This window comes from Mixophyes fleayi, chromosome 5 (genome assembly GCF_038048845.1).
Source record: "Mixophyes fleayi isolate aMixFle1 chromosome 5, aMixFle1.hap1, whole genome shotgun sequence".
Lineage (NCBI taxonomy): Eukaryota > Metazoa > Chordata > Amphibia > Anura > Limnodynastidae > Mixophyes > Mixophyes fleayi.
In genome coordinates this window covers 269,137,096-269,152,883 of record NC_134406.1, presented here as the reverse complement: position 1 = coordinate 269,152,883, position 15,788 = coordinate 269,137,096, and the positions used below count along the sequence as shown (strand labels likewise).

At 42.2% G+C, this 15,788-nt stretch overlaps 1 protein-coding gene across 1 annotated transcript in view; it reads right to left on the bottom strand.

Annotated features, from left to right (window-relative positions):
• Positions 1 to 15,788, bottom strand: part of MINDY4 (MINDY lysine 48 deubiquitinase 4) — a 76,579-nt gene that overhangs the window by 59,152 nt on the left and 1,639 nt on the right. The window contains exon 2 of the mRNA XM_075214434.1: positions 14,216 to 14,580. Coding sequence (XP_075070535.1) covers positions 14,216 to 14,580 — 365 coding nt within the window. The remainder of the gene's footprint in view (positions 1 to 14,215; positions 14,581 to 15,788) is intronic.

Below are 15,788 nucleotides of genomic sequence, written 5' to 3'. Positions count from 1 at the left end.
CTTCGCAAACTTAGGAGCATTGGTGCTTGGCGTGAAACAATCCCACTCTGCCCAACTCCTCCCATTGATTGGTGCAACCATCTGCTCCTCCAATGCCACCATCTTGTTCCGTTAAATCCATCCGTGAGGGAGAGTGTACTTTGCGGACTAATAGCTATTGGGTCAGCCCCCGATCCGCCCACTTTCATGTAAGCGAATCAGGATTGTCCCTGGAGGCAAGAGCGTAGGGGAGTGCCACTGAGATTTACATCATCACAGCCCCATGTCGCAGGGGACAGAACCATGATGACACAGGGGATGGGAGGGTGGCCTTCTCTCCCGACAATCCATTAAATTAGGGAGTCTCGCAAGTTTTTCAGGATAGTAGGCAAGTATGGGCCAGCTGGGCAGTGTCTGGGTGGGGGTTTATCTTGATGTCACTGCATTCTGACAGCGTATTTTAAGCTGCATGCATTTTTAGACACGTGAAACCAAACATACACAAGCACACACATTTTAGGTGTACGGTCTGGCTGCAAAAACTGTGCCAGTCTCTAAGCGAGGCCCATAATTATTTTCAATCTGTAGGTGCGGGTATACTGGTTTTGTCCATGGGCAAGATCTGGCATTGCAACACACGTGTAATGCGTGTACATATGAGATGTGCATGTTGGGAAGTCACACAGGCACCACATCACACGCCGCAACTCCTAGTCTGTACATTTTGAGTTCTGCTCCAACGTTAATTAATTAAAGAGAGATAACTACTGTTACAGGAATATTCAGGAGCAGTGACAGCAATCTCCAGGCCTGCGCACACACCCGTTCATTGCCCTTATAACCCCAGTATCTGCCGCAACAGTACACAAATTATGCAGCACAATATAACGAAATTAAACAAAGAGATGCAAACAGAATAAGGACCTTGCTCGCAAAAGATTACAATTGAAGAGCAAAAGGAGCTTTGTAACAAAAGAAGAGGGGAAACCTGTGAGGTAGCAGATAGGTCAGAGGTAAGTGTGTAGCTGGTAGTATTAGGTGGAATAAAGTAACAACAGATGAGGTGAATGACCGATATAAACACTTATATAGCAGCCAATCAGGTGTTGGCTTTCATTAGGCTAATTTTCACTATCAATGCTAAAGTCTGATTTGTTGTTGTGGGTTGTGGCAAATATGTGCTATCTACATTATGTATCTAAGTAGTACAGCCTGTACCAAACACACTTTTTATATGGAGATTTATTAATTGTACAAAAAAAGAAACTTTAGGCAGCTATCATAAGCCTCCGCTGCACACGTCATAGGGGGGGATTTAACTGCTGGTGAATTGGTACCGGACACCACCGCGATGCCTGGCTGTGCATATTGCCGGCCAATACGGTACAGAATATTTTCTTTGGTCCACCACCCACTTCCCGGGCACTGCTCCTAGATCTGTAGGTTCACCAGAAAATGCGCAGGGTAAAAAAAGAAAAAGCGTCATTTCAAAGTCCATCCTACAACCACGGACCGTTTCCTTCTTTCTTACTACAATACTGCTCGATGTAGCTTCATTTATGTGTCACATTCATGAGTGTGGACCCAGGGACGGTTTTATTCTCTGTTGTACATCTGTATTGGTTGAAGTGTCTAAAGATGGGTGTTCCTGTACCAAGTGGGCCCAGAACATGCAGAAGGCATCCCAGAGAAGGTATAGGATTATGTCCTCTGAGCACAGGGAAAATGAAGGGGTCTATTTAACATTTTCAGGTGATACATTTACTATTACATTTTCTGTGTGTCAGCTGAGCAATGCAGTGGTAAGACAGGGAAGCCCTTGGGGAGGGGGGGTTTCAGTTGTCCAGAAACCACCTACACTGGAATCATGACCGTTTTGTGAAGGAAACAGCTTCTAGGAACCCCCTGCCTACATTAAAGAAAACTGTAACAAGTCAAGCGCTTGGAAACGGCCCTATAGAAATCCCCTCTAAGTGTACTTTTACCGCCAGTCTGGGGTCAATCCGCACGTTTATTCGACTCTCCGGCTCACATGTGAGCATTGGAACTAGTTTGAGCTTCTACTTCCGTGAACAATAAAAAAAAAATAACATTTGTTAAATAAATTATTTTGAAACTATTTAAAAATAATAATTAAATTTGAGGATTCTGATTCAAAGAAAGGCTCGATTTAAATAAATAAAGCCTCGTGAAGGCTATACCTGGCAATACATGGGGATAGTCACCGGTCTAGTGACTTAGGGAGAAGAGCTAAATCCTGCGAAAATGAAGAATGGGCTTTTTTCCCATTAATAAATAAGTCCCTTTGAGGGGAGATTAAAGTTGCACTCCTCCTAAAAAACCATCCTCACCCCCAATACATGCCTTTATCTTGTTTGAATAATCTCATCTCGCAATACAAAATCTCCTTTGGTATGGGTCTACATAATTAAAGCAAAATCATCCTGAAGTTGCGCAATCCTGCAACCCACAGACCCCACCATCGTGGCCCGCTAATCCACGCTCTCCTACTATAAACACGGGTGCATGACATCACGAGCTGCACATTTGGGAGTGAGCCTTATTGTGCTGTTTGCAACTTGATTTTGGCCTTGCCTCTCGGTTTCTCATATATAATGTTTACATTCAGGTAAAGTTTTGGCATAGAATGAAAAGTTTGAGGAAGTTATAAATTGAATGTAAACACTTGAATTGTTCCTGCGAGGGCTGCCCTTCCTTACATATCACATCAGTGTTTCCTGTACAAACTTTGGGAAAGGAAACGAGAAGAGGACAGAATGTACCACAGTGTCTATAAAACACTGTCCTATTGTAGACACCCTTCTCTGGAGATAATATCATGCTCCATACCTATTGTTATTAAACCAGCCCTGAAGTACACACAGAATGCCAAAACGCATATATCCCAAATCTCGGAATTGTATGTAGTGATATACAAAGGATCTCCCGGATATTTATACACAGCGGCTTGCAAAATTAGTAAGTCCATTAAAAGCCAACAGATTGGTGTGCATTACACATGACACACAGATTGTTTCAGACAGTATTTTTATATACAAACCAGTAGGCTCTTAAAGTAAGTTTTCAAACTTATAATTCATTAGAAAAGGTGGTTCTGCCAAGTACTAGTCTGAGTGGGGTTGAATACTTACGCAAGCGTCATTTTTCAGTTTTTACATTTCAAAAAAAATAATAATCTACAGACAATTAATTATGAGTTTGAAAATGTCATTTAAGAGTCTACTGGTTCGCAGTAAAAAATATGCAGCGTGGAAAAACAACAATTGAATATGCCCCTATAAGTGTAAGTGTCATTTGTTATACAAACAAATCTGTTGACGTTTTAGGGACTTTTTTTTTTTAAAAAAAAACATTAAGGGGCATATTCAATTGTCGGCGGGTTCCGCCGCGGAAAAACTAATACCGTTGATATGGTAATCTCTCCCTGAGCTGCGAGCTGAAATCCAGCGAGCAAATTACCATATTAACGTTTTTTTCGTGCACGATTACCGTAATAACGGTAATCGTGCGCTGACCGCTGGATTTTCAGCAATCCCGCCGACAATTGAATATGCCTCTAATTATTTTAATTTTGGTGAAAACAAAACTGTAAGCCCATCCAGTGCACATGTGTGAAGTGGTAATGCGGGGCACGTATGTGCGGAGAGAGTCGGCATTATCTTTTATAACAACCATGCGATAAAAGATTAGGAAGTATTCCACTGTCCACCCTGGTTAAATAGACCAATAAGACTTTAAAAGCAGTTAAAAAGCCTGTACACGGGAGCATCGTGTCAGCAAAGAAAATGAAATGGATAAGCCAGGTGGGCACTTAGGGGGGGGTTTTCCTCCACATGCTCAATTTATAATTGATTATATATATATATATATATATATATATATGGAAACCTTCAATCCACCGCCTATTACAGTGATTATAACCAAAATCCAACAGAGATCTGACCATAGGCTTCAGAAGCACATACCGTGCTTCCTCCCATTTGATTAAATGGTTTAATTGGAGCACTTATTATTGTGAACATCTAGGGCCTGATTCATTAAGGATCTTAAATGAAGAGGATCCTTTTTTCAGTCTCCTGGACAAAACCATGTTAAATGCAAGGGGTGCAAATAAGTGTTCTGTTTTGCACATAAGTTAAATACTGACTGTTTTTTCATGTAGCACACAAATACTTGATAACTTATTTGTACACTGAAATTTAAAGTTGGTATTTGTGTGTTACATGAAAAAACAGTCAGTATTTAACACTGGGGTGAAGTGACATTGGGAAGGGGGGTCGTGCCAGAGGGGGGAAACGGAGCAGGCTTAAAATTGGTATTTATAAAATATTAAACACAAACAAGCAACTAATGCAGGTTTGTGCAATACAGAAAGCAATATAAATATAAAGGCTGAATCACACAGGAACATATCATCATCACTACAGCAGGTACCAGGTGTACATGCATATTGCTGCAGGTCTGCATGAGTTGTGTTTGCATGAACATGTCTTTACTGTAATAGGCCCTCGCTTACACACCCCTTCACCCCCACCAGCAACCCCCCCCCGCGACTGCCTCTCCATACACAGGAGGGTGTAAGTGCCAGCATACATTGGTATAGGAGCATATTTGCGTGCCCACTTTCATACATACGGGCACACAAGCAGAGAGATTTCATGCAAGACACACTACGCAATCTGCCGTACGTCCCACTTTGTTTCAGCCACAATGTAACGCTATGCTTGAGTACCATATATCATAGTTGTCTACTCTGCCGGAATGTCCCGGAGACTCCCAAATTTTTTCGGAGTTCTCCCGGGAGAGCAGGACAACATCCCGGGACCAGCTCACCTCATTTGTGAAGCGGGAGGGGGCAGGGCTAAACAAGTCATCCTGGCCCTCCCCCACCCACCGATAGGCTGAAATGGGCAAAGATTGACAGGACGTGGGCTAACAGCACGCTTCACATGGCCACGCCCCCAATATAGAGCCCCCTCCCAGACAGCTGGCTGCAAAAGTTGGTAAGATGGTAAGATTGGTATGATATATATAAACAATGAAATATTTTGTTCACGCTACGCTACCAATCCTTAGTCCGGTAAAATATAACCATATTTTACATAACAGACTTCAGAGACAGAGAAAAATAGAGCTGTCAATATTGGGCAGTGGAAAATGAAAAATAAAATTGGGGGATGAGGAGGGGGGCTGGTTGCTTCATTTGTACTGGCCCTCACAATTTTGGAAATCACAAATACATTTACTGTAATCAAAGCTGACTGTGCTGCTATTGTGGATATGAGTATAGAGGGGGGGGCAGGAGAAGGAGAGAGGGGGGGGCCTAATCCGTCCAGTGCAGGGAACCCTTATTCCCAGGCTGGAGGCTGATTGCGACGGAGAGGTGATGTGTTTAGACTCTGGAGCAGGGAGCTGCCTGCACTATTCTTACAAGGCTTCCTGTCTGCCAACACACAGGAGTATTGGCGTCAGCGTAGGCTGGAAACACATGCTCAGCCGTATTAGGGATATACGGCTCAGAGGATGTACAGCTGGCACACTGGTAGGAAGAAGACAGGGAAGTAGTAAAAGAGCAGATTCTCCATTATTCTCAAGTTATGGTATTCCTGGGTTATTTGAGGATTCCCTTCCCTTTATTGTATGCAATTTCCAAAACAAAGCTGCATACAAATCCTCTATAGCAGTGGTTCCCAAACCTTTGCAGCACCCTTAGAGTCTCCATAATTTTTTCAAGGCACCCCTTCAAAATAATTACAGAGCAGTCCCATTTTTATAATTAGCTGGGTCAAAAAACTTAATAAGTATTTAGGTGAGGACAGAAATACTTATTTAGTTGTCTGCAAAAATACACATAAATCCCTGCATCCACACACTCTGCATCCTCGCTCTGCCCCCTCTGCATCCTCGCTCTGCCCCCTCTGCATCCACGCTGTGCCCCCTCTGCATTTTTGCTCTGCCCTCTCTGCCCCCTCCTCGTCCTCGCTCTGCCCCCTCTGCATTTTTGCTCTGCCCTCTTGCTCTTCCCCCTCCGCCTCCTCGCTCTGCCCTCTCTGCCCCCTCTGCATCCCGCCATGGCCAGGAAAAGAGAAAAAAAAACTAAAAAAAAACCAAAAAAAAACTTACCAATCCGGCAGAGCTCGGGACCCAGCATCCTCCTCCCTTCTCGCTTCTCTGAATGTCGGGCGTGATGAAGCGAGGAGGGAGGAGGATGCTGGGTCCCGAGCTCCACCAGATTGGTAAAAAAAAAATTCCTCTTCCTGTCCACGGCACCCCTGTGACAGCGCCACGGCAGCCCTGGGAGCCGCAGTGCACAGTTTGGGAACCAAAGCTCTATAGTGATATCTAGTGATACTATAGCTGTAAAACTGCGCACAGGATACAGGATAATGTCTTATATTACCATGCAGTGAGCGGAACACTACAGGAAGAGTATATAGAAACAAATACAACATGGGCCCCATTCATTAAAGCAGGCAAAACGCACATATATCGGACATACGCATGTCCTCCTTTAACTAAAGCGGATCTGAAGTAACGTCTCTTGTCTCTACAGAGTCAGACACAATACACTGCAGGATACGTACAATATATATGTGCAATATATGTCCTGACAGAACACACACAGAAGAAAAAGTATTCAACTACTGTCACCTGTTAATAATATAATAAGTAATATGGGGCGAATCCCCTTGTTTAGAAGGGCACCGTATGTGGAAGATACAGCATAAAAACTATTTTACCACAGCCATTACTATGTCTACTTTTAAAATATATTTTTTTTGGTTTAAAGATTAAAGTAATAATTACAACTGTACAACCAAGAACACAGGAGAGATACAGAAATTACCGATGAATGAACGGCCAAGTCCAGTGACTAAATAATGTGACCTCCTTTACTAAAACAAAGGGAACAGATCAACTTACATAGATGGTATATTAAACTGAATTTGAATGCATTAAAATTGAAAACGTTCATTCACTGGTAATGTTCATTCTGCTGACATTTCACCCTATAATCATCCATGAAAAAACATTTTTTTAAAAATAATATAGTAATTATTTTATCCATGAAATGCATTTATCAGGATCTTAATGTCTACTGTACATAATTTGCATTTTTACAGTTGTAGATTGCAAACACATGTTCTAGCCAGAGTGTGGGGAAAAAAAAAAAATCACAATTTTTTTAAAAAAATAAAAAAAATCAGATAATTTTGTTGTTTTTTTTTATAAAAAAAACAAATGATCAAGTAAACAAATAAACCAAGTAAAGACAATAATGTAAAAGTTATTATAAAAACTGTATCTTTAATATATTCAATTTAAATGACTTGACATTGTCACTAATAATGGCATGGCACAGCAAACTAGACACAAATCACAACACAAACTGCAAAAAAGTTACAATAGTTGGCGATTGCCTGATTTGTAAATCTGAATGAGCCTACACATTAGGTTTACTGAACGCCTTAAAAAGAAACACAAGTTTTGGAGCTTTGTCAGAACTAGAGCTGCTCACTGACCCCCGTGAGCTGGTTTTGGATCTGGATTAGCTTCGTGTTTTGGTTTTGGCAAAATCGCCCTCTCGTGTTTTGGTTTTAGATTTTTTTTAGGGAGAAACCTAAAATATGCAAAAATCACATTGCTAATTACACCACTATGTTAGTTAAGGGATAACAACTTATAATGGGCCAAAGAGAATAATATATAATGCCCCATTAGTATTACAAGTAGAAGTATGTAGCAGGGAGATAAGGTCTATGATGCTCCAGGACCAGGTGACTTTTATTCACTTGTCAGCGTCCCTTGAAATAATAAAAAAAAATCCCCCTTAACTTACCTTTTAATCGGCTTGTTCTCCTGTCCTCTTCTCTTCTTTTCTCAAATTCTGTGCTGCTGATTGTTCTTCTCGCGCCGGTGACTCATCTGTGCTGCGCTCCGCAATGGATGTTGGGCGTGACATTCACTGCGAGCACCGCACAGAGGAGGAGACAAGGGAGGGAGCCGGAGTACCAGCTGACGTGACCGCAAGGTAAGTCTTTTCTTTTCTTTGCAGGATTTTTTTTTCCCATTAACAGTGCTGCCCCTTTGCCACAACCAAAACTCCTTCTGGGCCACATTTACAGGCGTGCTGGGCCGCATGCGGCCCGCGGGTTGGACAACCCTGGTCTACAGCATCCCTCGCACTTCTTGAAACGGGACAGAGGGTGAGGTCACGTAACAATAGGGGTTTGGTTACACCCCTGGGGCATGTCTAGTGCTTTAGAAGCTGCCCCTTACCTCCCTCGTCCCCAAACACTGATATATAGCTGCGAGCACCTGCACCCATTCATCACTGCTCTGCTACATACCTCCAGCCTTAGGGCCTATGGGGCAAATATGTCCACAAGTAGAACAGAGCCCTCACATCAGGACTGTACTGCCTAAATTGGGACAGTGGGGAGGTATGCTACTCTACTTTCAGGCATCATAGTGATGCACATATACATTTAGGGCCTGATTCATTAAGGAGAGCAATGTAAAAAAAAAAAGGAGTAGGTTTGCTCCTGGACAAACCATGTTACAATGCAAGGGGTGCAAATTAGTTTATTATTCTGCACGTAAGGAAAATACTGGCTGTTTTTTCATGTAGGACACAAATACTTGATAGCTTTATTTTTACACTGAAATTTAAAGTTGAAATTTAAAGTTGATCTAGGACACGCCCTACCCCAATTATACATCTGCCATCACATTTTACATTTACCTCCCCCTCCAATGCAGCGTGGTTTTGCCAAGGTGCAAAATCACTCCTTATTTTCCTTTGCCCTCCTTAATGACTTGGGCCCTTATGGTGTAAGAACATCTCTGTTTCCCCATTTTTTGCAGCTGAGCACAGACAATTACAACAGTGACAGTTCAGCTCAGGGGATCCACTAGCTGAGTGGCTTCTTGGACCGCCAATGTGTGGGTGGACGGGAGACAGTAATAACTACTGGATTATAACTAAATCCTGTTAGCAATCTGCATGACAGCCAGGATCAGACTAAACTACAGCGGAAAATATTAAACAGACAGATTTTGTGAAAACATATCAAGAATAGCGCTCCAGATATTTCCCTGTGTTCAGCCAAGAAGTGTCTTAGCCTCACATCTAACTTACAGACATTATACGGGGAGTGTGGCCGGCATTCAGCATGATACACTTTCCGATGTATAAGTATCTCTCATATAGTAAATAGAGAATATTTATATGATTTTTGCTGGGGTGTAAATATAGTGACCGGGTCCTCACTGTGCCTGTGATCCCCTCTGGAGATGCAATAGCAGATAAATTGCAAACACAAGAGCCAGGAAAGTAAAAGTAACCATCCCATGAAAGGTAAACCAAGTAGTCTTTCTGTTTAATGGCATTGTTCTACTAAAATCTTTAGCAGTCATCTTCAAACCTCGAAAAGTAAGAGTTCATGTCATACTTGCCTACTTTAAAAACATCCCCTGCTGGAGAGGAGCAAGGTGCTGAACATCATGTCATTGTGGCCCCGCCCCCGCTGTGGGAATTTCCCCTCTGGGGACGGGACCAAAACGCCACTATTTGTAGCGAAACACGTCATCGAGGCTACCGTCTGGCCCACTTCACTCGGAAGTAGGCCTGAAATTCGGGAGTCTCCCGAACATTCCGGGGGAGTAGGCCTACATGGTTATGTATTGTTAATTAATTTTACATCATTGTATCAGTATTCATGGGGACGCACATGAATAAGCCTGATAGTGGAATGATTCCTCAAGATGATGGACAGATCTGGCTAGATTTGGGGGGATCGGATCATTTCATGCAAAATGCTGGATATAGCCGCTAATGTTGCTAATTGGAACTAATGTAAAAACAAGATTTCATTTAGCATTACAGGGTATTGAAATGGACGACAAGGAGCAATTAGTGGAATTGGCCGTATCAAGTTACTGCTAATTCCACTGAGGAAGTCGGACAGAAGGACAAAAACGTGTCTGGAAATCGCATCAAGGCATTTTGCTGATCCAAACCCTTCTTTGTTATCAGAAACTTCCGCAATTACCAAATAGAATGGGGCTGTTAACGGGACTAAACCGAGAGAACGAGGGGGCGGACTCCCCATGTATCTCCACCGCTGCGCACCCCTATCACTTTATGCCCAAAACCATCCATAAAGAACAGAACTTTTAAAGACACTGCACTGATCCAATAAGACTGCTGGGACCAGTAGTACGTCTACCAACTACTGAGTACTTTTACTCCCCTGGGTCATATCCCGACTATTGCTCTCTAAATCGATATTATTGATTTAATTTTCTGTATTTTATCTCTCTTTGTAATGCTGAACTCACTCCATTTCTGGATGTACAGATGTACATACATATTTATAGCCACATTGACTTTACATACAAGTCTCACCAGAAGTTACCTTTCACATATTGCTATCACTGTATCTAGATCCTAACAGGTATCACTATTTACATTACGAACTACCTGAAGCTGGGTACACACTACCAGTTTTTCACCCGACTATCATGCAAAACACATAATAAACAACCGTTAGGTCCGATATTGCTCCCACGCTCGTGTTTTATCGTTCCAAAGTGCATTATAACGTTTGATTTTATTTTTTCACTCACATCAGTCCCTGCCCATTGGAGCTTACAGTCTAAATTCCCTAATATACATACACATAGAGGGAGAGGGACTAGGGTCAATTTGATAGCAGCCAATTAACCTACCAGTATGTTTTTGGAGTGTGGGAGGAAACCCGAGCACCTGGAGGAAACCCATGCAAACACGTGGAGAACATACAAACTCTACACAGATAAGGCCATGGTCGGGAATCAAACTCATGACCCCAGTGCTGTGAGGCAGAAGTGCTAACCACTGAGCCGCCGTGCTGATGACAGACGTAGACCACAGATCTGAAGGTAAATCGTGTAAAACATGTATAGTGTGTGCACATGAATCGGCTGCTGATCGGGACTTTCAGTTAAATTGTTAATGATATTGCATCGGGAGAAATTTTCTGTAGTGTGTACCCAGCTTAAAACTCAAAACAAAATTGTGCTCTGACCGTAATAAAGTCCATTTAAAACCTGATTGGTTGTTAGAGCAAATTTTACCAGTGCAACAGTTTTAGCTGCTATTTTTTGTTGAATTTTATTATCTCATTTATCTATATATATTTATTATCTTTGAATCAGAAGCTAATTAAAGAAAAATATGGCGTTAATGTCACATGTTCTTATTGCTTTAACATAAATTCCTAAGTTTTTAGAAATGTAAAGAAATATTTTTTAAAACATCCAGTATTTTTTCAGATCACGTGGAATTTGGAATTAAACAAATAACAGGTTCATTTTTTGTAGCAGTAATAATATGTTATACAGCGTAATTTAATAAATGTTTCTATGTGTAAATATGTCATTAATTTCATCTAAGAATCACACTAAGGAATAGCGATTCCACCAGCTAGAAGCAGATGTTAAACTGGTAATTATATCTCCAATTATTTGCATTCATTAAGTTTAGTGAATCATGAAGTTGTACATTTTACAGCTAAACTATCTCTAAAAACATTAATCTGAAGAACATTATTTTAGCAGAACTTCAAGTAATGTTGCAACAGACTCATCGCGGACTCAAATTAACAATAATAATCATCTTAATAATGTTATCAATATTACTCTCAATGTAAACATGAAATACCATTACAGAGCAACCATAACCCTGCGTGCAAACTGTAGAAAATATATTATTCAATTAAATATCTAACAGAACTTTGAAATCTGAAGATCCGCCTGGTGGTCATATGCAATCTGCAGTTTTGTCACCAATATCAGCTAAGTGGTACTAATAATCTTATTTAAAAATAAATGTATATAGTACTATGACCAAAACATCTGTGAAGCAGTGCTGCCACCTGGTGTTCATTTGCAATATACCCTGTAATGATTGTCATGTAAGGGTATGACCTCGATATATACGTAAGTGCATTTGTATTGGTGCAGAATTGGTGCAGTGTACATGTCTCTGTATTTATTGTGTGTATCTTGGACTAGGGCATTATGAGACACACGGATCTTGGAATAAGTTAGTTACAAGACATCACTTCTGCATCTACATAAAACGGGTGCAGATTTTGGAGCCAATGATTGTCACATCTTTGCTCTAGAAACCCCGTTTATGCACCAAATGCATCTTTAATTTAATTAAATTTAATTGGAAATCAAACACTACGTCTGTATTTTGAACCCTGACCCTCAGGAACCAACAGTACACATGTTCATTATATCCTATTAACATACACAGATTAATGTAAATGACTCCAGTTGTCATCAAACAGGGATATACTGAAACGTGCAGTGTGGGCAGGAGGCACTGACACCAGTACAGTTCACTGATTCCTACGGCTACTGCACCTCTCCCGTTCACACTATCACGATCACTTAAAAAAGCATTCCCGGTGCGGTGGTCCTTAGCGCACCGATACTGTGCAAGGGTGAGGTGCGCTGGCTTCACCGAACGCACCACTTATAAAACTTATGATAAGTACGGGTGTAAAAGAAACATTAACATCCCGAGAGGCCCATTGGGAGGAAGATCGATCCAAGTTGTGGAATGAAAACTTAAATAATATTCTGTGAGACTCTCAGCACCTAATATGTGGAGTATAAGAAGAACATTGAGACGCCCAGTTAATGAGAACATACAAATGACAGACGGATCATCATCATCATCTATTTATATAGCGCCACTAATTCCGAAGCGCTGTACAGAGAACTCACTCACATCAGTCCCTGCCCCAATAGAGCTTACAGTCTAAATTCCCTAATATACACACACAGACACACACACAGACAGACTAGGGTCAATTTGATAGCAGCCAATTAACTTATCAATATGTTTTTGGAGTGTGAGAGGAAACCGGAGCACCCGGAGGAAACCCACGCAAACACGGGGAGAACATACAAACTCCACACAGATAAGGCCATGGTCGGGGATCAAACTCATGACCCAGTGCTGTGAGTCAGAAGTGCTAACCACTGAGCCACCGTGCTGCCTGGTGTTTTACGCATCAGAGCAGTATGAGGCGTAAGACTACACAATGGTTTACAGAATACCCCTTTAGACCTGTATATTCCAGCACGATACGCAGCGTACAAATGAAGAAGCCGTAGAACATGACCGACCAAGATGACCGATCAGTAACTCCAAGCACAGGAAGGGGTGACAACGACTCAGTAAGTTAAGATGTGCAAATGTGAAGAGGAATACTACAGGAATATAAATATCATCATCATCATCATCACCATTTATTTATATAGCGCCACTGATTCCGCAGCGCTGTACAGAGAACTCATTCAAATCAGTCCCTGCCCCATTAGAGCTTACAGTCTTAATTCCCTAATACACACACACACAGACAGACAGAGACAGACTAGGGTCAATTTTGATAGGAGCCAATTAACCTACTAGTATGTTTTTGGAGTGTGGGAGGAAACCGGAGCACCCGGAGGAAACCCATGCAAACACAGGGAGAACATACAAACTCCATACAGATAAGGCCCTGGTGGGGTATTGAACTCATGACCCCAGCGCTGTGAGGCAGAAGTGCTAACCACTTAGCCACCGTGCTGCCCAATATGATGTATCACGGGTGTAAACACATTGAATCGTGGCACTGGCTGGACATAGGTGCGCCAAGGGCCACGCTGCACGAGATTGTTACAGTGTGTTATTACCAGTCATGTAAATTTATCCTGAAGCAAAGATCCCTGGACCTAAACCAAACTCCTAAATCCCTGGCAGCACTAAGATTGTCCGTTAAGTACCTACCAAACAAACGCTCCTAATGAATTTCAAGATAAACAGATATCCCAGTTATATCCTATTCACTAAACTTTAATTCACAAGTCACACCTCATAATCATTTTCTGCTGCTTTATGGTTGAAATTCTACACTTACTAAAGCTGTTTTGCATATCAAGTTGTTTGAAGCAGGATATATCAACTGAATTAGGAAAAGACTATGCACCCTGCCCTCTAATAGTTATGAAACATTTATTACAACACAATATAGGAGGGATTAGCTGTTATCATACAGCTCTAACTGTGTTTAATCCTGGAACTTACTCAGCCCTAACGGCTACAGTGAAGCTAAGTTTAAATACCGTATATTACAGGATCTTTAAACCTCACCCCATGTATACCGACCTTTTTGAAGCAGAGGAATTTTCACTCTTTTTGGATGATCTCTGAGACTTTTCTTGTTCTGCTCCTAATAAAAATTTCAGCTTGAAGTTGTTGTAGGCGTCTGTAGCGCTGTCCGGCTGTCCTGCGGGCTGAGGCTGTTTCTCCTGCTTGGTGACGGAAAGGAGAGGCGGGCTCCTGGGTGACGCCTTGGAGCCGCTCAGTAATTTAGCAGAGAACTCTTTGCCTAGTTGCAGCGCAGGGTTTGCAGCAGTGCTCGGGATCTCCCCCACGTTTCCTAGTTGGCCATTAGTCTGGGATTCATCTTTGGGCTGAACCGGCTGATAACCTGCAGAAGATCGTCTCTGTCCTCGCTTTTTCTGTGAGTCCTGAAGGAGCAATTGTTAAAGTCAGGAGAATTCTGAGATAAACCATTGATTTTGGTACGTTGCTCTTTTTATGTCCTATGTGTGCATCAAACAGGTTAATACAGAACTACGGATGGACCTGGCCCCAATAATTCATGCAACTTCACATGATAAAACAAAGCAGGAGAACGTTAACAACTATAATGATTAGTGGACCTATAATTGCTCTGGTATAATTTCTCTTGGAGCATGTATGAACACATCAGCATTGTTCAGTCCCGCGTACACGGCACTACTTATCCATCGCTTAAATGCTGTGTTCAACCATGTGTAAGTACAGCACAGGAGTCATTAATGCCTATGCAGAAACAGATGATGAGAACAACAGGACAGTCTGTACGACCTTCTGTATTATTGATCTGAAAGTGAATTCCTACAGCTCTGTGTACACTGGTCATCCCACCTCCTCTGCTGGGTGAGTGCTGCACGCACATGAACGGAGCACAGGATTAGAGTCAGATAGGAAGCACTCCTGTACACTGGACCTAATACTAGAAAATGATCACAGCGTGAACTGTTGTCCATACAGTTATTAGCTGTAGGAAACACACAGTTACATTACTCATATAGGTTTCAATAAACTCTGAACAGACCATCGGTGCTTAATATCTTATTACACTGTGGTGTATCAGGCAGCTGTTCTGCTGTGCGTTCTGCGATTCACATGTCCCAGCGATCAGGCACTGACTAATCTGACAAGTGTTCAGATGAAAGCTGGGGGGTGAGACCTGCAGTCTTTCTGCTTTCCAGGCTTATTTCACTGTTATCCTGAGCAACCAAATGAAATCCCTGCTGGTGAATGATCACCCTGCACACATAAGACAGACACTGGCAAGGGCAAACACAGGATTTGTAGAGGGGGGTTACCACACCACGCCGCCAGTGGGCGTGACCAGCATGCATGGGGGCGTGGCTATAATTGTAGACAGTGCTTTGCTACTCTCCAACTCTTCCTATCCCCATAATATACATGGGCAATGCTGCATGCACTACTGTTAGGTGCACGCAGCTCTCCCTTTTCAAGCAGAGTCGTGTGAAGCAGCGGCAGGGTCCAGCCACCTCAATTATACAGTGCCCCAGGCTTGGAGGGGGTTTCCATGCAATGTGAAACCCCCCCTCGGTTTGCCTATGACTGGGTACAGTCTGGTTACAGCACAAATCCACCTTGT